This window comes from Triturus cristatus, chromosome 3_2 (assembly GCF_964204655.1).
Source record: "Triturus cristatus chromosome 3_2, aTriCri1.1, whole genome shotgun sequence".
Taxonomy (NCBI): Eukaryota; Metazoa; Chordata; class Amphibia; order Caudata; family Salamandridae; genus Triturus; species Triturus cristatus.
In genome coordinates, this window is record NC_140584.1 from 899604879 (window position 1) to 899632305 (window position 27427).

The 27427-nt window shown below is 48.3% G+C and overlaps 1 protein-coding gene across 1 annotated transcript in view; it reads left to right on the plus strand.

The window, feature by feature from the left end:
* The window catches only part of NLE1 (notchless homolog 1), a 203986-nt gene that overhangs the window by 106059 nt on the left and 70500 nt on the right, over window positions 1–27427 (plus strand). Inside the window, exon 10 of the mRNA XM_085647121.1 lies at window positions 4657–4859. Coding sequence (XP_085503247.1) covers window positions 4657–4859 — 203 coding nt within the window. The remainder of the gene's footprint in view (window positions 1–4656; window positions 4860–27427) is intronic.

The window sequence follows — 27427 nt, forward strand, 5'->3', positions numbered from 1 at the left end:
GGCTGGTGCCGGGCACCGCACGCATCAGGTAGCAGCAGGATCGCCAAAGTCCACCCCTCTGCGCGATACTGCCCGTCAATAGTAGGAATGCCGGCAGCTGATGTCACACATCCGTGACCCTTGCCAAGGCCAGGGTGTTAGCAGGTGCGCTGCACGTCTGCACCAAGAACACGCCTTGACAGTGCTTAGGAATCAGTGCCGAGAGGGGGTTCACACCACAGGCTCTTCACAACGGTAGTCTGTGGTCTCCTGCACAGCCACTATTTGCGGGCATTGGGGGGGGACGGCAATGCGGCGATTCCAGGCAGTCGCAGGGGGTTGTAGCGGCGTCCTTGTGCAGCGAGCCCCTCGTCTGGTGCGCCACAGACCAAAGGGCAGACTCAGTGCCTCACCCGCTTGCGTTCAGAGGCAATTGCAGCAGATAGCGGCCACACAACAGTTCCTTCTTAACGGCAGTGCCACAGTCCCTGCCCTGTGATGTCAGTTTTGCATGGAGTCACTACAAGGTCTTATGCTGATCTAAAAGTCGGCCTGACACTGCTTCGTACTCCCGGCCGATGCGGGGCCTCCACCCCCTCCCAGGCACTCCAGGCGTCAAGACCGCTCCCGTGGCGGCCAAAGCTGGTTTCTATGCCGATAGTCGTGTCCCGTACCTGCCGGCCTGCCGGATCTGCACTCCGCTCTCCGTCCTTCTATCGCCCGGAGCGCCAGCGGCAATCTGATGACGGCAGCTGCGTTCTGGGTCGCCTCGCCAGGCTCGGTGGGGCGCTGCTCACAGGTGTGCCCCAACCCCGTACCAGCAGTGATTGCGCCGATGGGTGAGCGCCGCCAGCGAAACTTTTAGATGACAGGCCGCAGGGCTGTGCCTTCGCTCCGATACAGCCCGATGGCGCAGATCTCGCCGTTTCCAATCAGGGCCTCCATTCTGGCCGTGGGAGGCAGCAGCCCTTCCGGTGTTTAAATTGTGTTGTTAGAGCCCCAGTTAAAGCAATTTAAAACGGATATTTCAACGGATGTTTGCTCTGTCGGTGGAGCCGACCGATTAGGCAGCCATCTTGTAGCTCGACTTGACCACGCCCCGCCAGAGGCTCATTTCTTGAGTGTGAAAGAAATATGCGCAGTTGTGAAGGAGTGATTTGTTTTGGAAATTTTTGTCAAACTCAGCAGAAATCCACTCCTGGATGAATGAGACAATTGCTTGGTGTCTTAAATGTCATCAACCACTACTACAAATATAGCGTATTGCTTGATGGAGGAGGCTTGGACCCTTATATGTGGCCTGACCTTGGAGTATTATGTGTAATGAATATTGAGGGACACTGAAAGGAATAGAGTTTTGAAGCAATGAGGGCTTAGACTTACTCTAGGTTACTACCCTGGGAACGAGTGAGATTCATACATTCTTGTATGACTGGTGGTAGAATGGTGGCATCCATGATATCGGAGGCAGTTGAGAAATCGAAGAGAATGAGTGCAGATACATTTCGGAAATCTCATGCAGGCACCAAATTGTTGAGGGCTATGAGAGGCCAATAAGATGCTCTCAAAAGATTTCAGATCGAAGACCGTTCTAATCTTGCATGTTGTATTTTGTGGTTGGCCTTTTTCTCAAGGAACTTTCTATGGGATGGAAGATCAGTAGAATTTGTATAGACCGGAGGGTTCAACAGGGGACATTTTGAGCGCTCTGTTGTCAAGGGCTTGTTTTGGTTAAGCTTCGAGGATGCCTTTAGCCAAAGCATTGTTTCGGGAGGCACAGACCTGGGACGGTAGACCCAGTATTGAAGGCTTTTGGTAGCTAACTTTTGGTAGCTAAGTAAAGCAGCAGCCAAACCCTCTGGGAATTACTTCATAGTTTTGGAGGAGAGGTTTTTTTTTTTTTTTTTTTTTTTTTTTTTTTTTTTTTTGAAAAACCTTTATTGATGTTTCAATCATTTACACGTATGGGCCTACAACCCCCCGGGGCCGGCCGCTAAGTAACCAGGATAATAATAGCAAATGTCAACACAGGCGGCACCTCGGAGAGCAAAGTCTTCAATCCAATATAGTCCGGCCAATGAGCCGCACAGGTAGGACACCAGGAGAGAAAGGGTTTTTCATTTTATGATAAGACAAAACAATAGGATCAAGTGCCAAACAATTTCCCAACAGCGAGAAGGGGCAAGGATAAGAGACGTAAACAATAAGCAGCACTACATTAAATCAATGGCGCAGGCGCGGGAAAGTACGGATGAGGAGAAATATCAAAGATAGTTGCGCCTACAGGTCCCCGTACCTAAAGCCCAGCGAACCCCCCGGAAACTGTGGCACACATAAAGAGCAAACGATTCACAATCAGGGTGGTGTATCGCACTGATCCCAGAAAAAGAAAGCAAAAAAGAAATAGTGAAGAAAACGGAGGCCATGGAAAAAGAGATAAAGACGAAAGAGTCCCCTCCCCCATCCCCCCACCCTGCACCTCTGCGAATGAGTATGGCCCCACCCCCCAGCAGTGTGCCTGTCGCCCTGGAACTAGACCCGAAATATAGAAGAGACAGGGAAAAAGAGAGTGAGAAAGAGCCCCCCCAGACGGGGGGGCGGAAAGAATATAATAAACTGGAGGAGGGCCTTAAAAACATACCCCCGGCTTCTCCCTCCCGCACGGTGAAGTCTCCCCCCAGCAAACGATTAGCAGCACCAAGTCGACCATATCAAGAAAGGGGGGGGGGGAGAGAATGGGGAGCATTATACACCAACTATGCAAATAACTACGAGAGCGCGCAACCATGAGTCCGCCTGTCTACTAGGTAACCACCCCCGAAGAATCAGCCTCAGCCTTGACCGCTTTTTGCGATTCTGCCCATGCCTGTCCCTCGACCCAGCACCATGTCCGATGTCCCAAGGTACAGGAGGGTCCGAAAACAGTCGGGAAGCGCCGCACACAGGTGGGGTGGAAGTCTCTGAGCATCCGCACTGACCACTTCATGGAGGGGCGTCTTTTCCAGTGCCGCCCCAGGATCTGCACTGCACACAAGGTCCAGACAGGTTGAATCAGCCAAATGAGACACCCGTTGCTGGAATTGTCCCTGGGCCGCCGGAGACCGCGCACGGGACAAGGCCACCATCTTCCGCTCAGGTCCGATACCTCCGGAACAAATCAAGTCCACAGTTAGCCGACCACACGGCAGCATATTGTCCGGAGTGTCCGGCTGTACACTAATCGCGGGGGGGGCCGCAACATCTTCCTCTTGTGTGCAGTGTGGAAAGCCACTGTGTACCTGTGGACCAGCATGCCGCCACTGTCCCAACGCTGTTACCACACCATCTAGCTTCCCCTCCAGGACCCCGGCGCCATGAGCCAAGGAGGAATGAAGGGCACCAAGGGCCTCCAGGAGGTTGCCGTATCCCAGAGCAGCTCCCTCCGATCGCTCCGCCACACTCCCGAAAGTCACACACCCCCAGTCTCGTTGCGTCCCAGCGGACAGGATGGTAGGCTGCATCGCGACAAAATGGCCGCTGGGAAGGCCCGACTCGTAGTGGGGCCAGGACCCCGGGAACAACTCCTCAAGGTCCACGTCGCTGAAGACAGGGATCCTGGGGCAGGCACAGATTCAGCCGTTGCACGGTCACGGGCAACAGTCGTCTCTGCCACGGACCAGCTCCCGCGAAAAGCCGGGAGCAGCCCGCAAGGATCAGGGCGAGCCAGGGACGGCGTCCGGGCAGCTCACCGTCAAAGGCAGGGGCAAACGCCACGGAATCCAAGAATTGCACACCCGGGCATGTCCTCAGTCCGCAACGTTCAGCAGGGGGGAGCGGCCGCAGCGAAATGCAGGCCGAGGGGAGCTCCACTCCGGTGGACCGACTCCACCCAGTCACCACAGGCCGCTGTTGTTCAACTGCCTCCCGGCCAAGGCGTCCACTCGAGGTCCCGGCTTCGGGACCGCACGGGCCGCAAAGTTCAACCGCTGATTTCTCCGGTTGTACGGCAGTCAGAGACCTCAGTCACACGATCGGTTGCCACTTTCGTTTACGAACACGATCTCGTAGCGCAGAATGAGGATCTCATGCAGGATATCCGTGCGGGATGCGGAGGTTCACGGAGCCGGGAATCTACGCTGCCGTCCCGGTCGCCATCTTGGCTCCTCCCCTTGGAGGAGAGGTTTAATTAGAACAGTGCTGTGAAAAAGTGCCTGGCATATTCGATCAAGAGTGAATTTTTACCTGATCGTGGAACCAAAGCATCAAGCTTAAGCTGAAGCAGATCCTGTGGTGTTGTATAGCGCCATTGCTGTGTTCTGAGTGCTTCACTCCGCACTGTATCTGGTATATGATAATTTAGAATATTAGCAGAAAAAGACCCAACTTGACATTGGAGTGCATTCCGTTCACTCGTTATGTAATAGTACAGTAGGGAAACCAATCTAAGAAAGGCTCAGCCCAGAGGGGAGCACATTTGCTTCTCCCTAGCTATTCAAAGGTTTTATTTCTGAACTGTGCACTTATGTTTGATAATTGTATGCAAAGCACTTAGCAAATTTTAATGTTTGTGGTGAACGGTTTAAGATAGTTTGCCTTTGGCAGAACCCCAGAAGTTGAGTGCAATCTCTTCACAATTTTGTCCTTGAACCGCCAAAGTTTCCTCTTTATTCTGATGTACATTTTGTCTTGTCCTTTTAGGGCCAGGGCCCAGAGAGACTCGTTTCTGGCTCTGATGACTTTACACTGTTCCTGTGGACCCCAGCGGAGGAGAAGAAGCCTCTCCAGAGGATGACTGGTCACCAGGCCTTGATCAACCAGGTCCTTTTCTCCCCAGACACACGGCTCATTGCCAGCGCCTCCTTTGACAAGTCCATAAAACTGTGGGATGGCAAAACTGGGAAGTATGTCTGTGCTCAGTCAACTACACTCTTATCTGCAGGGAAGGCTTTATTGTCAATCATGCCATGTTCGTTTACAGATGTCAACTTTCATAGCAAGTGTGCAAAGCATGAAGTTTGTCGTTGCAGGTGAAATTTTCTTTCCATTGGCTTGATCGACCCATTGCCTATTAGTTTCCCTGCTTACCACATTGAATAGCTCTTCCATCATAAAAATAAAACAGTTGGCAAAGTCAATGGGTATCGCTGTTGAGACCTATTGGCTTCGTCAGTGGTTTTAACAATGCTGTACAGTATCTTCAATATTGTGTAGCACGGCTAAATAAGGTCAATAAAAATGCTTAGGACTCATTCAGCTGCGTCTTTTTGTTGGCTTGCTGCCCGTAGTTTTTTAGGTCTCGCCTAGCTATTGCGTTTACGCAATCGCTATGCGAGACTCTAGTAAGAGGGGCATTTCAAAGTGCTCCCAAAAGTGGATTGCATGGCGAGCACGCGCACAATCGCGTGCATCGTGCCGCCATGCAATCCGTTTGGGGAAGCGCTTCAGCCCACAGGCACGTGCACGTGTAGCCACAGCCTCAGCATCATACTTCAAAGCATCCGCTCCCCCGCCTGGAATGCGCTTCCCCGCCCCCGCCACAGCATGCCGAGAGATTGTTTCCTCATGGCGCCTCTCACAACTGTCCCTCCCCCACCACAGGGCTAATCTCACGGACGCAGACAGTCTTTCAAAACTACTGGCATCGGTAAAGTTAAACAAATATTTTTGGCACATTTATCCACAAAAACACTGTTCTATGCTTCTGTGTTAAACGCACAACCTCAGTCTCTACAACATTGGTTTTTAAAAGGAGTGTCCTAAACAATCGCAAAGAAACACAAAAAATGATTTGCCCTTAATCCACTGTGCATTTCACAGTGTACACAAAGCCCACCTTGATGACTTTTTAGTCTTTGCCCCTGTCATTACCACTGACTTTAAAGCGTGTCTGTTTGTAGACGTCCCGTTTAATTATAGATATGTATTTTAACAGCCACACCCAATGGCAGGAAAAAAAATCTGGCATTTCAAACGTGTAAGGCATTGTGGTGCACGGGTCTGGCGCGTGTTGTGAGTCACACTGACTCCGCCTGTGGTGAAAACCCCAAACCTCAGATATGCAAATAGGATTTCTTTTTATGGGATTGGATGGCAGGGTGCCCCACAGCCTGTCAATCTGAAATATCCCCAAGCTTCGAAAGTCTTGTTGCAGGTAAATAAAGATTTCCGTGTACAAACCTATTTATTTATGTTGTTCTGCTGATGACAGTGTGTGATTGGCAGGTTCGATTTACAGCAACCCTGACTCAGCCCTTCATCCTTCCGAGGTCAGTCAAATGAGCACCAGTTTCAAATGGATACAAATTGCATAAATCCAGTTGGTATACGTACAGCGCTTTGGATGAAAGCGCTATATACGAAACAGGCTATTATTATTGCTGCCTCGCGCGGTGCAGCAGGGAAGGATACAAATCTAGCAATACCTGCATATAACTTTCATATAATACACACCGTTGGTCCTCTCGCCTTTGGCCACCTCAGTTTTCCAGTGATTTCGATACTCTAAAGTAAAGTTTACCTTGAAATGTTCGTTTTAAAGCTTTTGGAAAGAAAAATAAAATAGTCAAATCTGATGTTCTCTGAGCCAAGACCCCACTACTGAGCTTTACCTCCTGGTCTTTAGAAGGGAATAGCTTTTCTAACTTCACGTATGCGTTGCCGTTATCGCCCAATGCCAGTCTCTGGCTCTTTTATGCACGCTTTGACCCTGTCCAGGCCGCTAGTCAGAGTTTAATTGCTTCGACCTGTGAAGGCGTTTCACACAAAAAATAATAAATACAATAGAACCGTAAGAATTATAATTAGGGCTCCCGGTTTTATGGTATTTTTTTTTTTGCCATTTCCGTCTGTATTTATCCATATTTATTTTTTAGGTCTCGCCTAGCTATTGCGTTTACGCAATCGCTATGTGAGACTCTAGTAAGAGGGGCATTTCAAAGTGCTCCCAAAAGTGGATTGAATGGTGAGCACGCGCACAATCGCGTGCATCGTGCCGCCATGCAATCCTTTTGGGGAAGCGCTTCAGCCCACAGGCGCGTGCACGTGTAGCCATAGCCTCGGCATCATACTTAAAAGGGTCCGCTCCCCCGCCTGGAATGCGCTTCCCCGCCCCCGCCACAGCATGCCGTGAGATTGTTTCCTCATGGCGCCTCTCACAACTGTCCCTCCCCCACCACAGGGCTAGTCTCACGAACTCATTGCCATCCATCGATTTCACTTTCATGCCCGTGTTCGCTTTGCCTTTCAGCACACAGCCCGCCCTCCCCCCTCGGTGTTTTCTTGCAGCTTTGCCCAGATCTGAGTCTCAAACAACCAAAATAATAAGTTTGCCCTGCACGCTTTCTGCGCTTACAAAGTTAACATATGCCGCGCTCATTCCCTTTTCATCCTTCTAAGGTCGATAACATTAGCTCCATTAATTCTGCGTCTAAGGATTTAAATAACCATATGTTTTCTTGCAACTTTAGGCACTTCACACACACTGCTCTCACACTGTAACGCCCTGAACGTCTCAGGATCGTTTAACAGACACGATAATGAGAACGCAACCACTTGTGAAGGTTTAGTTATTTTAATGAAGGAAAAAATAATACAAGGAATAAACAAAGGTTATAGTCACTGGAATCCTCCAGGCTAAGTACGTTACCAGCCCACAGCACGGATGGTCCTAACCGTCCTCTGCATATACGCCGATCCCGGCGTATGCCAACAGAGGGCAGAAATGAAATGGCCGACAATGCCAATCGGTAGGCTGTGAGGGGCACGAAGAGTGTTGGGGAGAATCGAGGAGTCAGGGAAACACCCAGCCGGGGTCTCTACCTGAAGGGAGCAGCCGCTCAACCTCTTCCTCAGACTGCACCGGGACGCGGAGTCACCTCCTGGTGATGCGTCACCGATACCCCAATCACAAGCAAAGAAGACTGAACCGAGGGCAGCCGCTCGATCGATCCTGTGGACTTCCGAGTCTGTAACGCGGCAAACACCTCCTGGTGTGCGTTACAGCTGGCAGTCCCTGTATCTCTGGTCGGGCTGGGAGTTACGACTCCAACCAGCAAAAGCGCCACTGCGCTTTGACTCAGCCGAGTCAAATAGCGAAGCTCAATGGTTATCCGGTAGAGCTTCCGGGTCCTTCACAGGTGACGATGGGGCAAGACACGGCCCAGGGAGTAACGACTCGACCTACCTCCGTTCTTGCCTTACTGGAGCACCACTCCGGAACACTGCTCTTCACTAAGCAGGTATGTCGGTGTAAACACAATATCCGACAGCGTTGTACCTCCCGGTTCCTTCCTTTATAGGGCGTGTTTTCCTTGAGTTATGTAACAGCTCTCCTGTTTACATAAGGGCGTGTTTTCCTTGAGTTATGTAACAGCTCTCCTGTTTACATAAGGGCGTGTTTTCCTTGAGTTATGTAACAGCTCTCCAGTTTACATAAGGGCGTGTTTTCCTTGAGTTATGTAACAGCTCTCCTGTTTACATAAGGGCGTGTTTTCCTTGAGTTATGTAACAGCTCTCCTGTTTACATAACCTCTCAACCGCTAAGCATCCTGGGAGATGTAGTCCGTTTTCGCTGGTTACCGTTTTCCTCCCCTCGCATGACAGGAATTCTTGACACACACACAGGCATCAAGGCAGTAACAGAATGCTCTGAGCCCCACCAGTGTTTGCCACACACACATGCCTCTCGCATCTCGTTTTTTCTTCCAGCTTTGGCCCGTGTTCTCTTTGCCTTTCAGCACTCAGCTTCCCCGTAACCACCATTTAACTAACATCCTGCCACACTCATTCCATTTTCATCCTCGCTTTCACTTTCATGCCGTGTTCTCTTTGCCTTTCAGCACACAGTTTTTCCGTAGCCACCATTTAACGACCATCCTGCCACACTCATTCCGTTTTCATCCTCGCTTTCACTTTCATGCCTGTGTTCTCTTTGCCTTTCAGCACTCAGCTTCCCCGTAACCACCATTTAACTAACATCCTGCCACACTCATTCCATTTTCATCCTCGCTTTCACTTTCATGCCCGTGTTCTCTTTGCCTTTCAGCACGCTTTTTATTACACAGCATAAAAAACAGCCACAACATTAAAGAAAACAAAAAAACAGGAAATATTGAATTTAAGATTCATTTATATTTTTTTACATATTCGGAACAACACCTTAAAGGAAAATAAAATGTTATTTTTATTTTTCAAAGGGATACATATTACATCACTAGAAACACTGAATACTCTTACCTGCCACTACATCCACTCCTCTCTACTCTCTGCTCCCGTACACTGCACTATATAAAACATACACTACATATACCACAAAATACAACACAATTGCACGCCACAGATTTACACTGCACTAAATGCAACACACACTCCACACAATACCACTCAGCACCACATATTTACAATGCACACAATACGACAAACCCACAAAACAATAACACTCAATGCCATAAAATTACACATCACAAAATTACACTGCACTAATTGCAAGATACTCTTAATACCAGTAAATGCCACCTACTTACATGTGACATAATTACCCTACACTCAATGCAACATACAATCCAAATAGCACTCAGTTCCACATAATTACACTGCGCTCAATGCAACATACACACCAAAAACAAATCAAGGCCACATAATTACACCTAACATAATAACACTGCGCTCAATGCAACATACAATCCAAATACCACTCAGAGCCACATAATTAGACACAACGTAATTACACTGCACTCAATCAAATATATACTGCAAATCACACTCAGTGCAACATATTTACACGCCACATAATTACACTGCACTCAATGCAACATACACTCCAAATACCACACAGTGCCACATAATTACACACCACATAATTACACTGCATTAAATGTAACATACACTCCAAATAACACTCAGTGCCACATAATTACACACCACATTGTTATACTTCACTAGAGGCAACATACACTCCAAATACAACTCAGTGCCACATAATTACACGCCAAATAATTACACTGCACTCAATGCAACATACACTGCAAATGCCACTTACTGCCACATAGTTACACTCCACTGAATTCAACATACACCCCAAATACCACTCAGGGCCACATAATTACACAACACATAATTGCATTGCACTCAATACAACAGACACTCCAAAAAACAATCAGTGCCACATAGTTACACACCACATAATTACACAGCGCTCAATGCCACATACACTTCAAATACCACTCAGCGCCACATAATTACACACCACATAATTACACTACACTCAATGCCACATGCACTCCAAATAACACTCAGTGCCAATTAATTACAATGCAAGATACACTCAAAATAACACTCAATGCCACATAATTACACGCCACTAAAATCAACATACACTCCACACAAAACCACTCAGTGCCACATAACTATATTCTACATAATTACACTCTATCTATCGTCCTCACTCTCTATCTATCTATCTTATCTATCCATCTATCGGACTATTGCACTCTATCACATCACCACAGCATCACTTAGCACCTCCACAGCATCACTCAAGGGCACCACTACATCACTATGCGCTACCACAGCATCAATTAACGCCACAGCATCACTCGACACCACCACAACATCACTCGCCGCCGCCACAGTATCAATCTGTACAACCATTCAACAACAACTGGCTCTAATATGTTCTCTCAATATTTAGGCTTTATTACAAATGGCACAAAAAATGATAATATTTAACTTCTGTTCTTGGATTTTAGGCGCAATTAAATACACTAAACCTAATCTTCACAAGAGTTATTAACAAAAGTTTCAACGATTGCCATTATAATCTACATTAACTTTTATTTAAGTATTATTTATTTGCAAAAATTAAAAGCCATTGTTATTTGTGATATCAATACATCTAAATCACGTAAATACAACACATATTGCATTACACATGCTATAGGTGTCACATTTGCAACAGTTAAAACTATTGACATTGTACATGAGAAAGCTAGTAATTTCAATATTTTCAATACCAACACATAAATAAAAAATTAGTCAATTTACAATACAAAAAGCTCAAACTTTCCTAATGCGAGACCTATTGCATTGCACATGCTTGTTTCTTTTATTTGCTGATCAGAGTTTAACCTCCAAATAGAAATCAATAAATGTGCAAAGGCATTTTTTTGAAGCACAAATAGGGGGAGCAACATAGAGGGCATGGGTGAAAAGAGCTCCAGGACTATGGGATAACAGTTGTGCATTTTGCACAAAAAAGCATAACTAATCCCCATGTCATTAACTTGAAATTTTAAAAGAAAACAAGATGAAATCTGCCTAGTGGTTGAAAAAGTGTGTACTGCCCAGGCAGTGAAGCACTGCAAGTAGCCCTCTCTGGAGGTGAGAAAATGGTCAGAGTATACTAGCATGGAGTCACTCACATGCCCTTCACTTATGAGTATTCCTACTCCTACGCTCTGTCCCCCAGATGTCCCAGTGTCAGTGGTCCTCATTTGGCAGATCTGTCTTTCTTCTTACCAGTACCATCCTGCCAGTACCATAATTGTTGGCATGGCTAGTATGACCCCATACAATACAAGTACCACCACCTGTAGTTGTACTACCACCAGTACCGCATCCAATATTGTCGCCATCATAATACCATCAGTACCTCCACCAGCATTACCAAACCTAGTACTACTACCACCACCAGTAACACTGCCACCACAACCAGCTGTGCCACCACAACCAGCTGTACCACCACCATTGGTGCTAGCACCACCAGTACATCTGCCACAACTACACCAGTACCAGCAGTACCAATTCACTGCCTCTGACAGAACCATAATTATTGGTACAACCAGCGCCACCAGTAGTGTCGCTGCCAACAGTACCGTGTCTGCCACCAGTACAAACACAATTTTTCTTTGCTTGAATTAGGCCTATTTAAACACTTTCAGCACCACTGGCAGCGATTAAACAAGCATTTGCAATGCAATAGGTCTCGCATTTGCGAGAGTTTAAGCTATTGACATTGTGAATGACAAGGCCTGTTATTTATCTGTTTTTAATAATTAACACATAAATAAGTCATTGTCATTTACAATGCCAATAGCTCAAACTCCTGGAAATGCGAGACCTATTTCATTTCAAAGAAGCGTCCGCCATTTTCAAGGGCTGCTTGGAAAGTAAAAGCACGCATGGTGTGCTGAATGCTGCAGGAAAGCATGTCGTGCCTCCAGTAGGAGAAACTCATTAAAGAAAATAGTGCTTACAGATTAAATACAAAGTAAAAGGGCCAGCCCTCATGTGAGTTTACAAATGAAGACAAGGAGGTACTAAGGAGGGACTAACAAGCCTATTAACGAATCCGAAGCCAGCATTTACAAATGACAACGACGCAAGCCAATGACAAATATGGGTGGAGAGTGAGCGGAGCTTCATGTCCATACTCGAATACAGCATTGCTCCAAATGGGTATGTCTGTGCCTTCCATGCAGTGTGGGGTTTACAGAACACAGAAGCAAATCTACACATAGCAAACACCTGGTCCGATGCCTTTTAGCAGTTAATCAAGGTATCAATCAATTTCTGAAAAAACAATCATTATTACTAATGTGCTTGCATATTCATTTATTTGATGGCTGTTTTGACAGCATATGAACTGTCTCCCGCCATTGATTTACCCCCAAATTTAATATCTTAAATGGCTAATGTAATAGATAATGTGCTGCCTGGCTAAAAACGTATAAGGTCCCAAAGGCGAGACCTATTGGCTATGCCAATGCTTGTTGTAAACAAAGGTGTCTTGCAGCGAATTGTGCTAGCTTATACTCTTGCTGGGTCAACCATAAAAAAGTGGTTATGATGTCAAAGTAATACCTCACAGGTGATGACTGGGAGGAGGAATATAGAGTAATGAAGATTACCAGTAAATAATCAGCTCACACTGAGGGGACAATTGTTTTCTCCTCTCAAAGAGTACCGCCAAAGCCAGTAAAATGCCACACATTGGTAAACTACAAAAATGGGAATGCAGAGATGTAATATTTCCCAAGTACCTCTCCAGTTGCTTTTTTCTATTTGCAGTATAATTCATGTCGGTATTACACTGAGACTACAAGTCTCACCATGCAAAGAAAAAACGTGGCCTGGACTAGCAAAGACTGAGATAAAGGGAAGGACCGGGTAAGAAGCAAAGAGCCTCTGGTGAAAGGAGGGACAGAATGACGAAAGGGGAGAGAACCTATGATGAGCAGTTGGGAGCGAGTGAGAAGCGGAGAATAAAAGTGTAAGATGAAAGGAGGATCAGAGTTAGGAAAAGAAGCAGGGAGTCTCGTGATGAATTAAGGGAGCTAAGAGTAGGGAAAGCAGAGAGCTCGCAATGAATGTATGGACAGGATGAGAAAAGGCAGAGGGGGCCTCTAGAGAATGGAGGGGCAATGAACGACGGACAGAATGCACCGAGTAAAGGAACTGGGTAAAAGAGGATGAAGACCTGCATCACCCCGTCAGTGGTACTATGCGCTATAAAAATGCAATTAAATGAATAGCGGGGCTGAGTGAGGAAGGCAGAGCCAGGGCGTGATGGGGCAGTGAGGACAGAATGACAGCCTGCAATAACCGACGAGACAGAGTGAGGAGTAGAAACATGTGATGGAGGGACAGGAGCAGGAAAGGGCAGGCAGGGGCCTGTGGTGTGTGTGGGCACAGGGAGGTTGCTTTGAATGGAGAGTCAGAGGGAGGAAAGACCGGCACTGTTTTTGCAGAGAGACGTTTCTAGGATGTGAGAGTGAGAGAGTTTTGGGTTGATAGAGTGAGAGAGGAAGTCTGCGTGCGGGAAGAGATAAGGTTGGAGTGGAGATACAGCCTGCAAGAAAATACAAGACAGAGAGACAGGGCCGTTATTGGGTGCAGGTTATGGAGAGAAGGAAAGAGCACCAACCAGCGGCGGATCGACAGTCAGGGTGAGGAGAAACTGATGACAGCCCCTGCCTCAGGGGTGCACTCCCTCTGTACAGAAGCAGGGGAAAGTGTCCCGGCGCACATCACTCTGAATGCATCATTGAGGAATGGGTTCCTGGCACTCCGCGCCGGCCACACGCCCATGCACTGCACCTTGGCCTCTTTGCTGAGACTGCAGACATGGCCCAACCTAGGAGGGCAAGAGGTTCTGCAGGGTTAGGGGCAGAGAGGGTCTCTCTGATCATGGACAGGGTTAGCAGAGACTCAAAAACATGCTTTGCTACCGCGAGAGCCACTAACAGAAAAAACATGGAAAACGAAGACGGCATTAAGTACAGGCTGCAGAGAAAAACGAGAGTTTGAGCTGTTAGCATTGTAAATGACAGTGCCTTTTATTTATGTTTAAAAAAAAACAAACTTAAATAAAAAGCATTGTCATTTACAATGCCAATAGCTCAAAAACTGAAGCTGAGTGGTTAAAACAAGACCTCCAGACAACGTTAGCAAGTACGACCCACGGTCCATTGTGGTAGCACGAACATTCAATAGGTGAGATGAGGAAGGCAGGTACTCACTGTCTGTTCCTGTAGTCCGCCACACGCCACTCTATTGTTTACAGAGCATCACAGTTGTGCACGCGTTTCCAGTCCCCAATCCACGATAAACAGCAGAGTAAAAATTGAACAAGCCGGGCCACGGAACGGAAAGCGAGAGGCCAAAATTCTAAGGGGACTATGTGGGCGTGTGACACTAGGACCCTCGATCAGTGCTCCGTCGTAGAAGAAGGACTAAAAAGGATAGAAGCCTTTCGAAGCTGGTTAAGGCTAAACAGGGCGGCCATCTTACAAAGACACAGTTGTGAATGGAGTGGAGGAGAAAGCGGACCTGCTGAATAATATCTTCTTGAATTTTGATAGTGTTTTTTCTTAATTGAAAAAATGAACTAACTTGTAAACATATTTATGTACTTTTTCAATTTTCGTCCTCAGTGGGAATGCTTTAGTTTCACATTGGAAAAAAAATGAAAATTAAAGATGGACGCTAAACGGATGGTTAACGGACGGCGAGAGCGCACTGCCTGTGGCCTAAAGCTAGAGTGCAAGTGAGTGGTGCGCGCGCAGCAATGATTGGCGGCTGCGCGCGTGCACGCTCACGTGCACTCAAGCTTTAGGCCACAGGCAGCACTTTAAAAATCCCAACTATAAAATGTCTCTCCGAGCCAGCGCATGCGCTGGCATCAGCGAGACCTAAAAAGGAATAAAAAATCATCCATCAGCACAAATAGCTCCAATCAGAGTACATGAGTAGTACTTTTTAAATATTATTATATTATAGACTACCTTCCTTTCATGAGATAAAATTTATTCACTAAGGAAATCTGCTTCTCCATCCCATAGAATGTGTTCATAGTAAGGAGATCTATCCTTCAGAAGTGCATTGGGATTATCGTCCATTTGAGAATGATCAACCTATTTTGACTTACTTGCGGAACGTGCATCACATGATTTGCAAATACATAAGCGTTGTTCAATTTTTGGGGATGAGTTTTATTGGTGGTGTATATGCTAATGTGCTTTGTAGCTCTTTGACTTATGTTGGAAAGACAATGTCCCCTGCATGATTTACAGTAGTGTGCCCTGCATGCCAAAACTGCATACCTGTGATCCTGTTTTTGTTTTTTGGTCCTGCCACACAGTAATCCTGCATGCATGCATTGGCCTAGGCCCGGTCTTTTGACAATGATGGTTTTTAGACCTAGTGCTTAACCGGGAGGGGTGCACCATGCACACCCTTTTAGAACAGAGGATGACTGTTCCTTTTGCAGGTTTCATGTGCGGAGCACGGTTGTGGTAGTGTACCGTGTTATTGAATTCTAGTGACATGATTAACAAGTGAAACATGAATGGGCACTATCTGATAGAGACATCTACTCATAGATTCCTTACCTTAGATCTTCCAAGTGTCAGGCTGGATCCGGAAGATTTTTCTCAGCAGTACCCCAGCGCGCCGGTAGGCCGCATCGGTCAACTCCGCGTGGCGGCGTCATGTTCAACATCGTGACGTCCGCGTCGTCAGTATAACCGCCACTCCGGTGCACGCTCTAACTTCCGTTCTTTTCTTTCCGCGCCATCAGTGCCTATCTGTTGAAGAGAGTATATCATGTCAAGCAAGAAGACTTAGGGGTTCAAGCCATGCTGCACTAGTCACTGCGCCATGTCAGTGACGGACCCCTATTTGGTCTATCTTTGTTATTTTATGTAATTTCGATTCGTATAGCGCCGAATCACCAGCAGGTCTCTAAGCGCTAAGACAAACCCTAAACCTGGAGCCTAACATGATTCCCAGAGCCTATCCAAAAGCCTGAGTGAAAAGGAAGGTCAGGAGACCCTTCCTAAACGGGAGTAAGGTAACTTCCCTGCGCAGGCTATCTGGGACTTTATTCCAAAGCTGAGGAATCACTGAGGGGCACTTTAGTGCCTGGAGTGCGACCACAGCTCCAAGTCGTGCTCCGACTGCCGGGCCATGGTGCCGAAGGCTTGGAGGGAGCTGTCCCTAAAGCTTATCGTGGCCCGGCATCCTGCACCGCGGACGTCATCTCGTCGGTCCAGGTCTCGGTCGATAGGAAGGTCCGAGCACCGCTCAGGTGAATCGAAATCCTCTTTGTCGAAATGATCGAAGTCAGGTAAGAGGCACCACACATAGCACAAGAAATTGAAGCGTGCTCGAATTCACCCGCCTGTTTCACAGTGCGCCGGAGGAACCTCTGCGTTCGAGGCTGTGCTCTGCAGAGCGGGTGCCTGGGTTCCCGCCCAACAAAGAATTTTATGACTCAATGTGCGCCATATTTGGGCAGCTTGACCCTGCCGGTGCACCTTTTGGGACTCTCAGGCTCAGGAGACGGAGGGCCCCTGTGGTTCCCATGCCGGTGGCTTCGACCCCTGCGCCACGGCCTTTGAGTGGACCCGTTCCTGGTCGCACCTCCACAGCGACCTGCCCCGGGGTCGCGTTTTGCGCCAAGGTCCTCCCCAGCGCCCATTCGGCAGCGCCTCCCCGATCCTCGACAACACAGAGCTGGTCGGACGTCCTCCAACGCAGAGATCGGAGCCGTTTGGCTCCATGCTGTTTTTTCTACCCAATTCTAAAGGGATAGGAATGGAGGAAGAGGATTGGGAGGGGAAGCAGGATCCCTTAGAAATCCAGCAACGACAAGATCTGGACTGGTACGAGAAATTGGGTGAAGTCTGGACACCTCCCCAGACTCTGGCATGCTTTCCCCTCCTACCCTGGCTGCAGAGGAGGGAGCATCTTTTGCCAATATGGTGCGGAGGGCTGCAGAGGTCCTTGACCTGCAGCTTCCTACAGTGGCGGTCATGACAAATGACTTGACGGAGGTCCTGCAGCCTGGGTTCTCGAGTTCAGAACCCCTACTGCCTTTCAATGAGGCCTTGACCCCCGTCTTTCTGGGGACATGGTCCAAACCCAGCACAAGGGCTCCGGTGAATAGGACAATCACCGCTGCTATCTCCCCGCACAGGCGATCCACTTTTCCTCAACCCCTGTGAACCTCACCCCCCCCCCTTCCATCCCCCAAAGCTTGGGGGTTCAAGCTTCATGGTGCATTCCCTACTGCACCCCTGGACAGGGAATCCAAACTTCGGAATGAGAATTTTTTCTTTTGCCGGTGAACACCCCATGCCTCTTGGGCAGTTACTCCCATTCCATATGGGATATGGGAGTACAGGTGCTGTCCAGAGTCTCGGAGGAGTACCGGGCTCTACTCTCATAAGCTTTATCAGATGGGAGGGACACTGCTAAATTCGCCATCAGATGTGGTTTGGACACAACGGATTCGCTAAGTAGAGCAATTTCCACGACTTTGAGTTCGTTGCCACGCCTAGCTGAGAACATCTGGTTTTTCGGGAGATGCCCAAGCTAACCTCAAGGACGTGCCTTTTTGATGGCTCATGTCTCTTCGGAGACAGTGTGGATGCTGCCCTTGAGCGCTTTAAAGACTCGCGGACCACAGCCAAGTCTTTGGGCCTCACTAGCTGTAGGAAGCTGGCTCTGTATATACTATACCAAAGTGAGGTATAGTGTGCACAGTCCAGTGGAACCCAAAAGGTAGGCAGAGGTAAAGTAGATAGCACCTCACTCTCTATTTGTGGTAGTGTGGTCGAGCAGTAAGGCTTTATCAGTGGGCAGTGTTAAGTCTTTATTGTATACACTCAGTCAGCAAATGAATTCACACACTCAAAGACTGAACTTCAGACCTATTGTTTTTGTATAAAAAAATTCTTTTAGATATTTTATTTTTCTAGAACCTAACCAGCCTGGCACAGGTAAGCAATAAATACTTTACAGTAGGAATGCAGTTGTAACAGTTTGGATTGCAATGTTTTGATTACAGTATTGTTACTGAAAATGCAATCCGTTGGAAATACAGTACATATACTTTGTATAGGCTTTTTAGTAAAATGATCAGTTGATTACTTTGCAGATTACTTTTCTTACACAGTAAAGTATACTAGGATACTGCACTGCTACATTTCCTGGGTGAATAAAAGCGTTTTTGTTATTTAGTACATTTTTTAAAGGATTTCTGAGGTTTTCCAGCTCCACACTTAAAAACGTTTCATAGAAAAACTGTCAATGTTATCCCATGGAGGAAAATAGTGTTATGGGTTAACAGTTAAGTACTTTGTTGTGGGAGTTGGTATTCTGGGGTTAGTTTCAGGGGTCCCCCAGGGTCAAGGATGTTACACCCTCAGCTGCACTAGGGCTGCCGGGTGCAGAGTGTTGAGGCCCAATGTTATCCAATGAAGAATAGGCAGCCTCCCGTTGATGGCTGTTGACGAGCAGGCTGCTGGGTTGTGGGAGCAAAGCTCCTGGAGTTAAGCTCAGGGAAAATCAGGGTTTAAGGCAGCACGAAAGTTGCACCCTCAGCTGCACTGGGGCAGCCATGTGCAGAGTGTTGTTTTGGCATCGAAATCACTGTAGCTTTCAATGGGGAGTCTCCGGTTTACAAACGCACTGCAGGCTCGTGGACGTAGGTCTTCTGGGTGCGGCCACCACTTGGAGAGGTAAGTTGGGATGCTGGGGGTTGGTTAAGCACCATCGGTTGGGCCACCCAAGGCCGTGGGGCGTCGGGTGCAGGAGTGCCTTTTAGGGTCAGATCTTTTTACCTACTCCTGGTTGCGGTTGGGGGGGGACCTTCTGGTTTGAGGCTGCAGGCATCGGCTGGAGGCTTGATGCAGGTCAGCGATCACCGGATCTCAGGTCAGGATTGCTGGGGAGACCTCCTGTTGGTGTTGGGCCACTCGAACTCAGGCCGTGGGCGTCTGGGGCAGAGTGGTGCAGACCTGTGGATCCTTGCTGAGCTGGAGTCTGTTGATTAACAAATCCGGTGTTCACGGCAGACAGTCTTTGGGATGGAAGACCGGCATGTCCTCCGGGTTTCTCTGGGTTGCTGGCTGCAGGACACACCGGGATTTCGCTGGAGCAGGTTCGAGTTGGGGACAGGCCAGTAGGGCTGGGGCCACATCAGGCGGGCGTCGTCCTCTTGTTCGCTTCAGCACGGCTGTTGGGTCCTTCTCTTTAGGTCGAGCCTAAAGCAGCGCGCATGTGCTTCACCATGCCTCCCCCGCCTGAGGGGTGGAGTTGGCAGAGGTGGGCACACTTCTCTTCCTCACTTGTTTTTCCCGCCGGTTCTCCCGCCCAAAGTGGGGGTCAGAACCAGTGGGGACCAGTTGCTGACAGCAGCAAGTGGCCTGGGGAAGCTCACAAAGATGGCAAGCCTTTGAAGCTTCCCCTTCGTGGACCCTGCCCATCCTGGGGGAGGAGGTTTGGCACCTCGTCCCAGGATGTGCATCGTTGCAGGCTCTCGACCCAGAGGTCCAGAAACATGTCTGGTGGTGGCAGCTGAAAGCAGCCACTCAGCTTGAACCATAGTGGTAGGTCTGTTTTCAGCTGGCATCTCCAAGATGCCCTCTGTGTGCATTTTTCATTAAATCCCAGACTGGCATCAGTGTGTGTTTAATGTGCTGAGAAGTTCGATAACAAACTTCTCAGTTTTCAGTATAGCCATTATGGTGCTGTGGAGTTCGTAATGACAAGCTCCCAGCACCATATACTCTTAATGGCAGCACTGCACTGACAATGTCTAAGAATGGTAGCGCAGGTGCTGTCCAGAGTCTCGGAGGAGGAAAGAGGATGAGACTAACATTTCTCCCACCCTCCCTCCCCCAAATGAAAGAGGATGAGACTAACCTTTCCCTAGAGAGTTTTCATTTTCTAAGTGGAAGAACCTGGAAAGTCCATCTGCATTGGCATGGGCAGTCCCAGGTCTGTGTTCCACTACAAAGTTCATTTCCTGTAGGAAGCTGGACCACCTCGCCAGTTTAGGTTTTTCACCTTTCATCTGCATTAGCAATCTGAGAGGTGTGTGATCAATTTGAACTAGGAAGTGAGTACCAAATAAGTATGGTCTCCGCTTCTTCAGGGACCCAACCACAGCAAAGGCCTCCCTCTCAATGGCACTCCAACGCTCCTCCCTGGGGAGAAACCTTCTACTTATAAAAGCAACAGGTTGTTCTTGGCCTTCATCATTGGTCTGGGATAGCTCCTCTCCTGTCCCTAGCTCAGAGGCATCAGTCTGCATAATGAACTGCTTGGCATTGTCTTGAGCTTTGAGAATTGGTGCTGAGCACATTGCCTCTTTCAGGGTGTCAAAAGCCTTTCGACAGCTAACTGTCCAGTTTACTTTTTGGGGCCTCTTCTTGGAGGGAAGTTCTGTGAGGGGAGCCACAATGGACCCATATCCCTTCACAAACCTCCTGTAGTACCCAGTCAAGCCAAGGAATGCCCTGACTTGGGTCTGGGTTGTTGGAGCTGCCCAGTCCAGGATAGCCTGGATCTTGGGCTGTAAGGTTGTACTTGGCCTCCACCAACAAGGTGGCCAAAGTACACCACAGTTCTCTGCTATGTGGCATTTGGATGCAGGGCATTTAAAACCTTCCCACGGTGGATCAGGTGATCCTGCCAGGTGGAACTAAAGACAGCAATATCCTCTAGATAAGCTCCACTAAAGGATTCCAACCCAGCAAGGACTTGATTCACCAACCTTTGGAAGGTGGCAGGGGCATTCTTCAAACCAAAGGGCATAACAGTAAACTGATGATGCCCATCAGGTGTTAAGCAGGGGCACTCTCACACTTATAACCCAGCACCCTGCATTCAGGATTGAAAGGCCTGCCTTAGGGTTGACTTCTAGGTTTTAAGTGTGGTGAGCTCAGATGCAAGGATACCTATATCTGTTGTAAGTGGTGCAAGCACCAGCTTACACAGGCTGCAATGGCAGGCCTGTAGTTCAGTTTGAGTGGTCTCTAATGGGTGACATAATACATGCCCATGGGAGACCGCTGGTGTACCTGTGCCCTGGGTACCATATACTAGGGACTTACAAGGGTACACCAGTAGCAAATTGTGGAGGTACCAAAGTACTTACCATGTCTAATTTAGGGTGGAAGCACAGTGGCTGGGGTCCTGATTAGCTGGATCCCAGCCAGATGGGAAAAACTTGTTTGGAAAACATGTGGCTGGTGCCTTGCAGTCCATAAAATCAGACACCGAGACAGCTGGTTCACTGGGCATCCTACAGCAGCTTCTCTGTCCTTTAGAGGGGACAGGAGCAGAGGACCATTTGCTTCTCATTTGCCGTTTCAGCAGAGTATGTATCAACCCTACTCCCAGCAAGGCTTCTGACCAGCATACTCTTCTCAACAGCCATAGAGGACAACCACAGAGTCCTCAGCCTCGAGGCAGCCAACGCGTAGATGACCTCCGGCCAGACTAAAGTCACAGGATAGTTCTAGAAGACAATGTTATGTGACAGGCACCAGTCACCTTGGTCCCACAGGAACAATTTGGAAATCACCTCTCCAAATTTTACAGTCGTTGGAAAAACATTTCTTTGACAAATGGGTGTTAGATGTAATCCAGCATGGTCACACCCTAGACTTGGTTCAGAAGCCTCCCAATCGCCGTCTGCGCAGATCATCCCATTGTCCTCGAGCTCTGGAAGAGGAGCTTCGCTTACTTCTCTCCAAGGATGTGCTAAATGAAGTCTTGTTATGTCAACACAATTACAATTTAATTCCAACTTTTTCCTCGTCAGGAAAGTGAAGGCAAGTAATAAATCGAAGGCTCTTAAACAAATTCATCAAGAAACAGTCCTTCAGGATGTTATCCCTTCAAGAGATTCTGCAGATCGAGGATCCAGTGGATTACGAGACATACCTGGATCTGCTGGATGCATATTTCCATATCCCCATCCATTTAAAGCAGAGAAAGTTCCTACAATTCGAGGTGGCAAGGTGCCATTACCAATTCAAAGTTCTTCCTTTTGGACTCCAGTCAGTTCCTAAAGTCTTCACTAAGTGTATGACTCCAGTGGCTGCTTTCCCGAGGAGAGAAGGGCACCAGGTTTTCTCATACCGGGACAATTGGTTGATAAAAGGGTCCATTTGTCACTCAGCAAGAGAATCGACTTCGGCCTATCTACGACTTTTCAAATCTCTAGGCCTTCAAGCTGAACTAGGAGAAATCATCCCTCATTCCATCCAGATCGGCTGTTTTTCTGAGGGCAATTCTGGATACAACGGTGGCCACGGCTTTTCCAACTGCGGACAGCAATCCTTTCGACAAGAAGGTCCACTTCTGTGATAACCTACAAGTCCATCTTGTGGATGATGTCATCCTACATCACGTTGATTCCAAACTGTCGTTTTCGCATGTAACCATTGCAGGAACAACTAGATAATCGGTGGATTCATTGCCAGGGCTCCTTAAAGGACACCATTTCGATTACATCACAGATGAATTTGGTAGTGTGTTGGTGGATGAACACAGACCTCTCTCAAGGTCTCTCAATCGTTCCTGTTCAGCCCCATATAGTGATGACGACGGATGCCTCCCTGGTTGGGTAGCTCACTTGCAAGACTTGGAGGTTCATGGCAAACTGATCGTTCAGGAAGTTTTATCACACATAAACCTTCTGGAGTTGAAAGTGGTCTTCCTAGGCCTTCAGGCTTTCCTTCCCAGGCTCCGCAACTCTTCAGTCTTGGTAAGAACAGGCAATTCTACAACCATGTTTTATCGTACCAGACATGGAGGGATTCATTCACAGGTTCTGTTGGCACGTGCACAACACATATGGGAATGGTTGCTAGCCACCATCACCTTCAGAATAGAGCATGTCCCAGGGATCCAGAACGAATGGGGGGGACACCCTAAGCAGGACTAACAAACAGTGCCACGGGTGTGAACTCAATCAGCAGCACATAATGCAGGTTGTTTGGCTTTGGCGTTCTCCAAACCTGAATCTCTTATCTACTTTTTATAACAAACAATGCAACTTGTACGCCAGCAGGTACCCTCAACGGGGTCATGGCGAAACACATTTCACCTAGCATAGACAGGGATGCTTTCCTTCCATTCCCGCGGTAATTCACAAGATGAAGAGGGAACCTTGCCATCCTACTCGTAGCCCCAGCGCGACCAAGGCAGTATTGGTTCACCAAGCTTCTTCGTCTATGATGTTTTTCCACATTTTCATTTCCAACCATCGAAGGATCTTCTGTCGATGAGCGAGGGGCAAGTTGTCCATCTACAGATTTGTTCTCTCAACTTGGCAGCTTGGCTCCTCACAACAATGAGTTTGGAACTCTGAATCTTTCTGAGGATTGCAAATCAATTCTATGAAATGCTCATGCTGAATCCGCGAATAAATGTTACTCTGCAAAATGAAAGATTTCACTCCTGGCGTGGCTCTCTCTCTCCCCCCATCCTCTCTCATCTATTCCACAGCAGATTCTCCCTGATCTGCTAAAGCTAACAAAATCCGGTCTCTCTGTCTGTCTCTCTCTCTCTGTCTGTCTGTCTTCCTTCCTCCTTCCTCCCCCACATGGGCATCAACTCTATTGTTAGTTTGTTTTCTTTCCGCTGTCTGGTTTGGACGTGTGTGCCTGCACTCCAGGTCGAGACCTTTTCGGTTTGCAATTCACCCTTACCCTCTCTGGTATTGTTATTGAATGCCTTTCCACCTTTTACATTTCGAAATCTGAAACCTATTGCATGTTGGAGCGACACACTTGACAAGCAGCCCTTTGGGCCTCGCTCTTTCAGGCCTATCTTTCGATCCCCTTCGGCTTCGCCATACAATGCCCTGCTGATGGAACGGATGCCTTTCCATTTCTGGCCGATGAGCCACGCCAAGTACCTGCAGACCGACCTTCACCAGGTCTGCAGCCTCTGTTTGTCCCAGGAACGCAGGGAAGAGTAATGCGTGGCCTGCCAATCGTTTCAGTCGAAGAAGAGTCTACGAGATCGAAGGGCATGTCTCAGGGAGATACAGCGGAGAGATGTTGACAACGCGCCCAACATCAGGCCATTTTCGGCACCGAAAATCTGACTCTTAGGCCCGGCACCAAAACTTCAGTCAGAGCCGACCACTTTGGCGCCCATCTGACCAGCTCCATCTTCTGCACTGACCACTTCGGTGCAGAAACAGAAATCCATCTCAGGTCCGAATATTTCGAAACTAGCATGAAGATCGAACAGTGGTACTCCAGTGAAACCGATTCTCCACAAGGTGCAGAAGAAACTCTATGCCTGTCCAGAGGCAAATCCAAATACAGCCTTACACTGAGCGCATTCTGGCCAAGACTGTGGTTTCAGTGCCAACTTTCCTTTTGGAGAGGCCATCTATCTGCCGGTGCCAACCAAGAAGAGCAACACTGACAAGGCCACCAGTCCATTGCAGCTTCCTAAACCATCTTCACCACCACCCTTAATTCCCCCACCTTCATCCTCTCACCCTCTCTCCCCCTCCCTCTCAGGGTGATCCATTAGACATAACTCTTCAGGGGTCCTCACATTCATCCACGGGTGGGCATAGGACGGAAATGATATCTTTAATGCACCACAACCCCCTGGTTCTTGGTCAGCCTATGACATTGACCCTCAAGGGGGCACTGACCCCAACTTGTACCTTGCTAGGCCATCCCCTCCTGACGACACAACCTCTTATTAGGAGCTTATTATCATCAGGTACCCCTTCAGAAGCAGGCTATAGAGGAGGATTTACTCTTTCAAAACCCTTTCCACAACACATAGGGCAACACAATATATTTCCCTATGTTCAAGGGTATGCTACGACATACCAACAATATTTTTAAAGATCCTGTGTGAGCTCGTATCAGCACTCCCAGGGTCCGTTTAAAAAAAAAAAAAATGTTTGAGGCATATGAGCTGCAGAATTCACACTGTGCATAGATCGCCATCTGGTGTTGGGCTCGGATGCTTGCACCTTGTTGTTGTCTTGGAAGAAGTCTTTTGTAGTCACGAGATAGGTGACTCCTCCCTTGGACGATAGTGCGCATGGGCATCGACTCCATCCTCAGATTGTTTTCTTCTGCCATCAGGTTCGGATGTAACTTCTGCGCTCCGGTACTGTATTATCTAAACCTTTTCGACGTGCAAACCATCAAAAAGCTCGACGGTATTGTTTTCGTTTGCGTGTTAGTCGATGCGGGCCGCTGGGCCCATCAACGCCATTCGGGCCTACGGTTAATGGAAAGGACTCAATTTAAAAAATCCCCCCAGTGTGTAGCTAAATTTCCACACAGCGACCAACACAAGGTCTGTAACCTCTCTCTCGCCCGAGCACGAGGAGAATAATTGCCAGGCCTGTGCTTCCTTTCGATCCAAAAAGACTATCCGTGATCGCCGGACCCGACGACACGTTATGACGCAACGAGAAGCTCCGGTGGCGGAGGACATCTTCAACGAAGGCCCCGATGTCCCGGAGAAGGATTCTGAGAATCTGGAAATCGTGTCCGAGGCAGACTACTCCGACTAACACATCACTCCAGGTCAACGAGTGAGTACAACTGCCCCTACCCCCAACCCCACCTGAAAAAAAGAGGGCTCCGGTCAAGACTTCGCCTGCTGACCCCAGTCGCGACCGAAAGAAAGTTTCAGAAGCCCCGCCCCCGGGCCTGGCTCCGAAAACAAAGGAGAAGCCTTCCGGCGGCTCGGGACCGACCAAGCCGCATATCCGTGCCCCGCAGACACCATCACCGAGCACCTCGGCGCCGGAGGAAAGGCCTCAGATCCGAAACCAAAACATTCGGAACCGAAAAAGATTTCCGACTCGACATCGAAGCCGGAGGATCCAAAAACCCCTTAGAATGCTCCAGAGCAGAAATCTAAACCCCGCTTGGACCCGAAAAATTCGACTTCGAAAGCGACTACCGAAGATGAAGAACTTTTTCGACCGGATCCCATCGATCCAAAACAAAAAACTCTCCAAGTGGACCCCAAAACAGGACACGTGGGCAATGTTCCGCACGTAAAGAGGAAATTGGACACCACACACATCCCTGAGGTGCCTGTAAAGAAAAGAGACTGTGCCACTTCACCTTTACAACCCTCTTCTCCTGTTATTTCTACTAAGCCTTTCTCTCATCCAAAATCTCCCATAATTCCACCATACTCGCCACCACCACAGGATAATGATGATGATTATTATGATTTAGGGGGTGGGGGAGGGAACAATGTCCCTTTCACTGACCCTGACGACACAGACGTACCACAGGACGATTGGGATGATTATGATGACCCAGTAGATCCTCCAGACCTTCCTGATCCCGATGCATACCCAACAAAGCCATCTCCCCCAGATGACAATATTGGTTTTAGTCCGCTTATAGACAGAGCTGCCCAGTACCATGGTGTTCAAATGCATTCGGACACACAGAGGAGGACTTCCTGATAGACACCTTTGCACAAAAGACTGTGCAAACCTTACCAGTGTTAAAAGGCGTCATTAACCCCTTCGCTGCGGCGGAAATTCCGCCGCAGCGCTGGAGGGTGCGGGGGGGCAGCGCGGTGGCCCGGTGCTCATGACGGAGCCACGCCGTCATGAGCCACGGTTGGCTGTGCTCATGACGGAGTGGTTCCGTCATGACTCCGCCCACAGCGCTAATCGCCCGCACAGGCGGGGAATTAGCGCCGCGTGGGCGGCGCGGCCGCCAACGGCCGCAGCATGACGTAACCACTCCGTCATGAGCACACGGCAACCGTGGCTCATGACGGCGTGGTTCCGTCATGAGCACGGAAGGAGTTAAACACGCCCCAGACTTATTCAAAGACCCTGTAAGGGCTAGAATTCTCAATCCCAGAATTGACAAACAATATAAACCCGCTCCCAATGATCCCACCTACATCAAGGGTCAACTTCCTTTAGATTCTCTAGTGGTGACCAAAGCTAGAAAATGTGCCAACTCTCAGACCTCCGGTGATGCTCCACCTCCGGACAAAGAGTCCAAATTATTAGATGATTCGGGCAAACGAGTTGCTGCTCAAGCAGCTGATCACTGGAGGATAGCCAATGCGCGTTTCTGGTTTCGAACAGGAGGTACAAAAGCTATCCTCAATCAGCCGTTCAATCACAAACCACTTTTTGGCC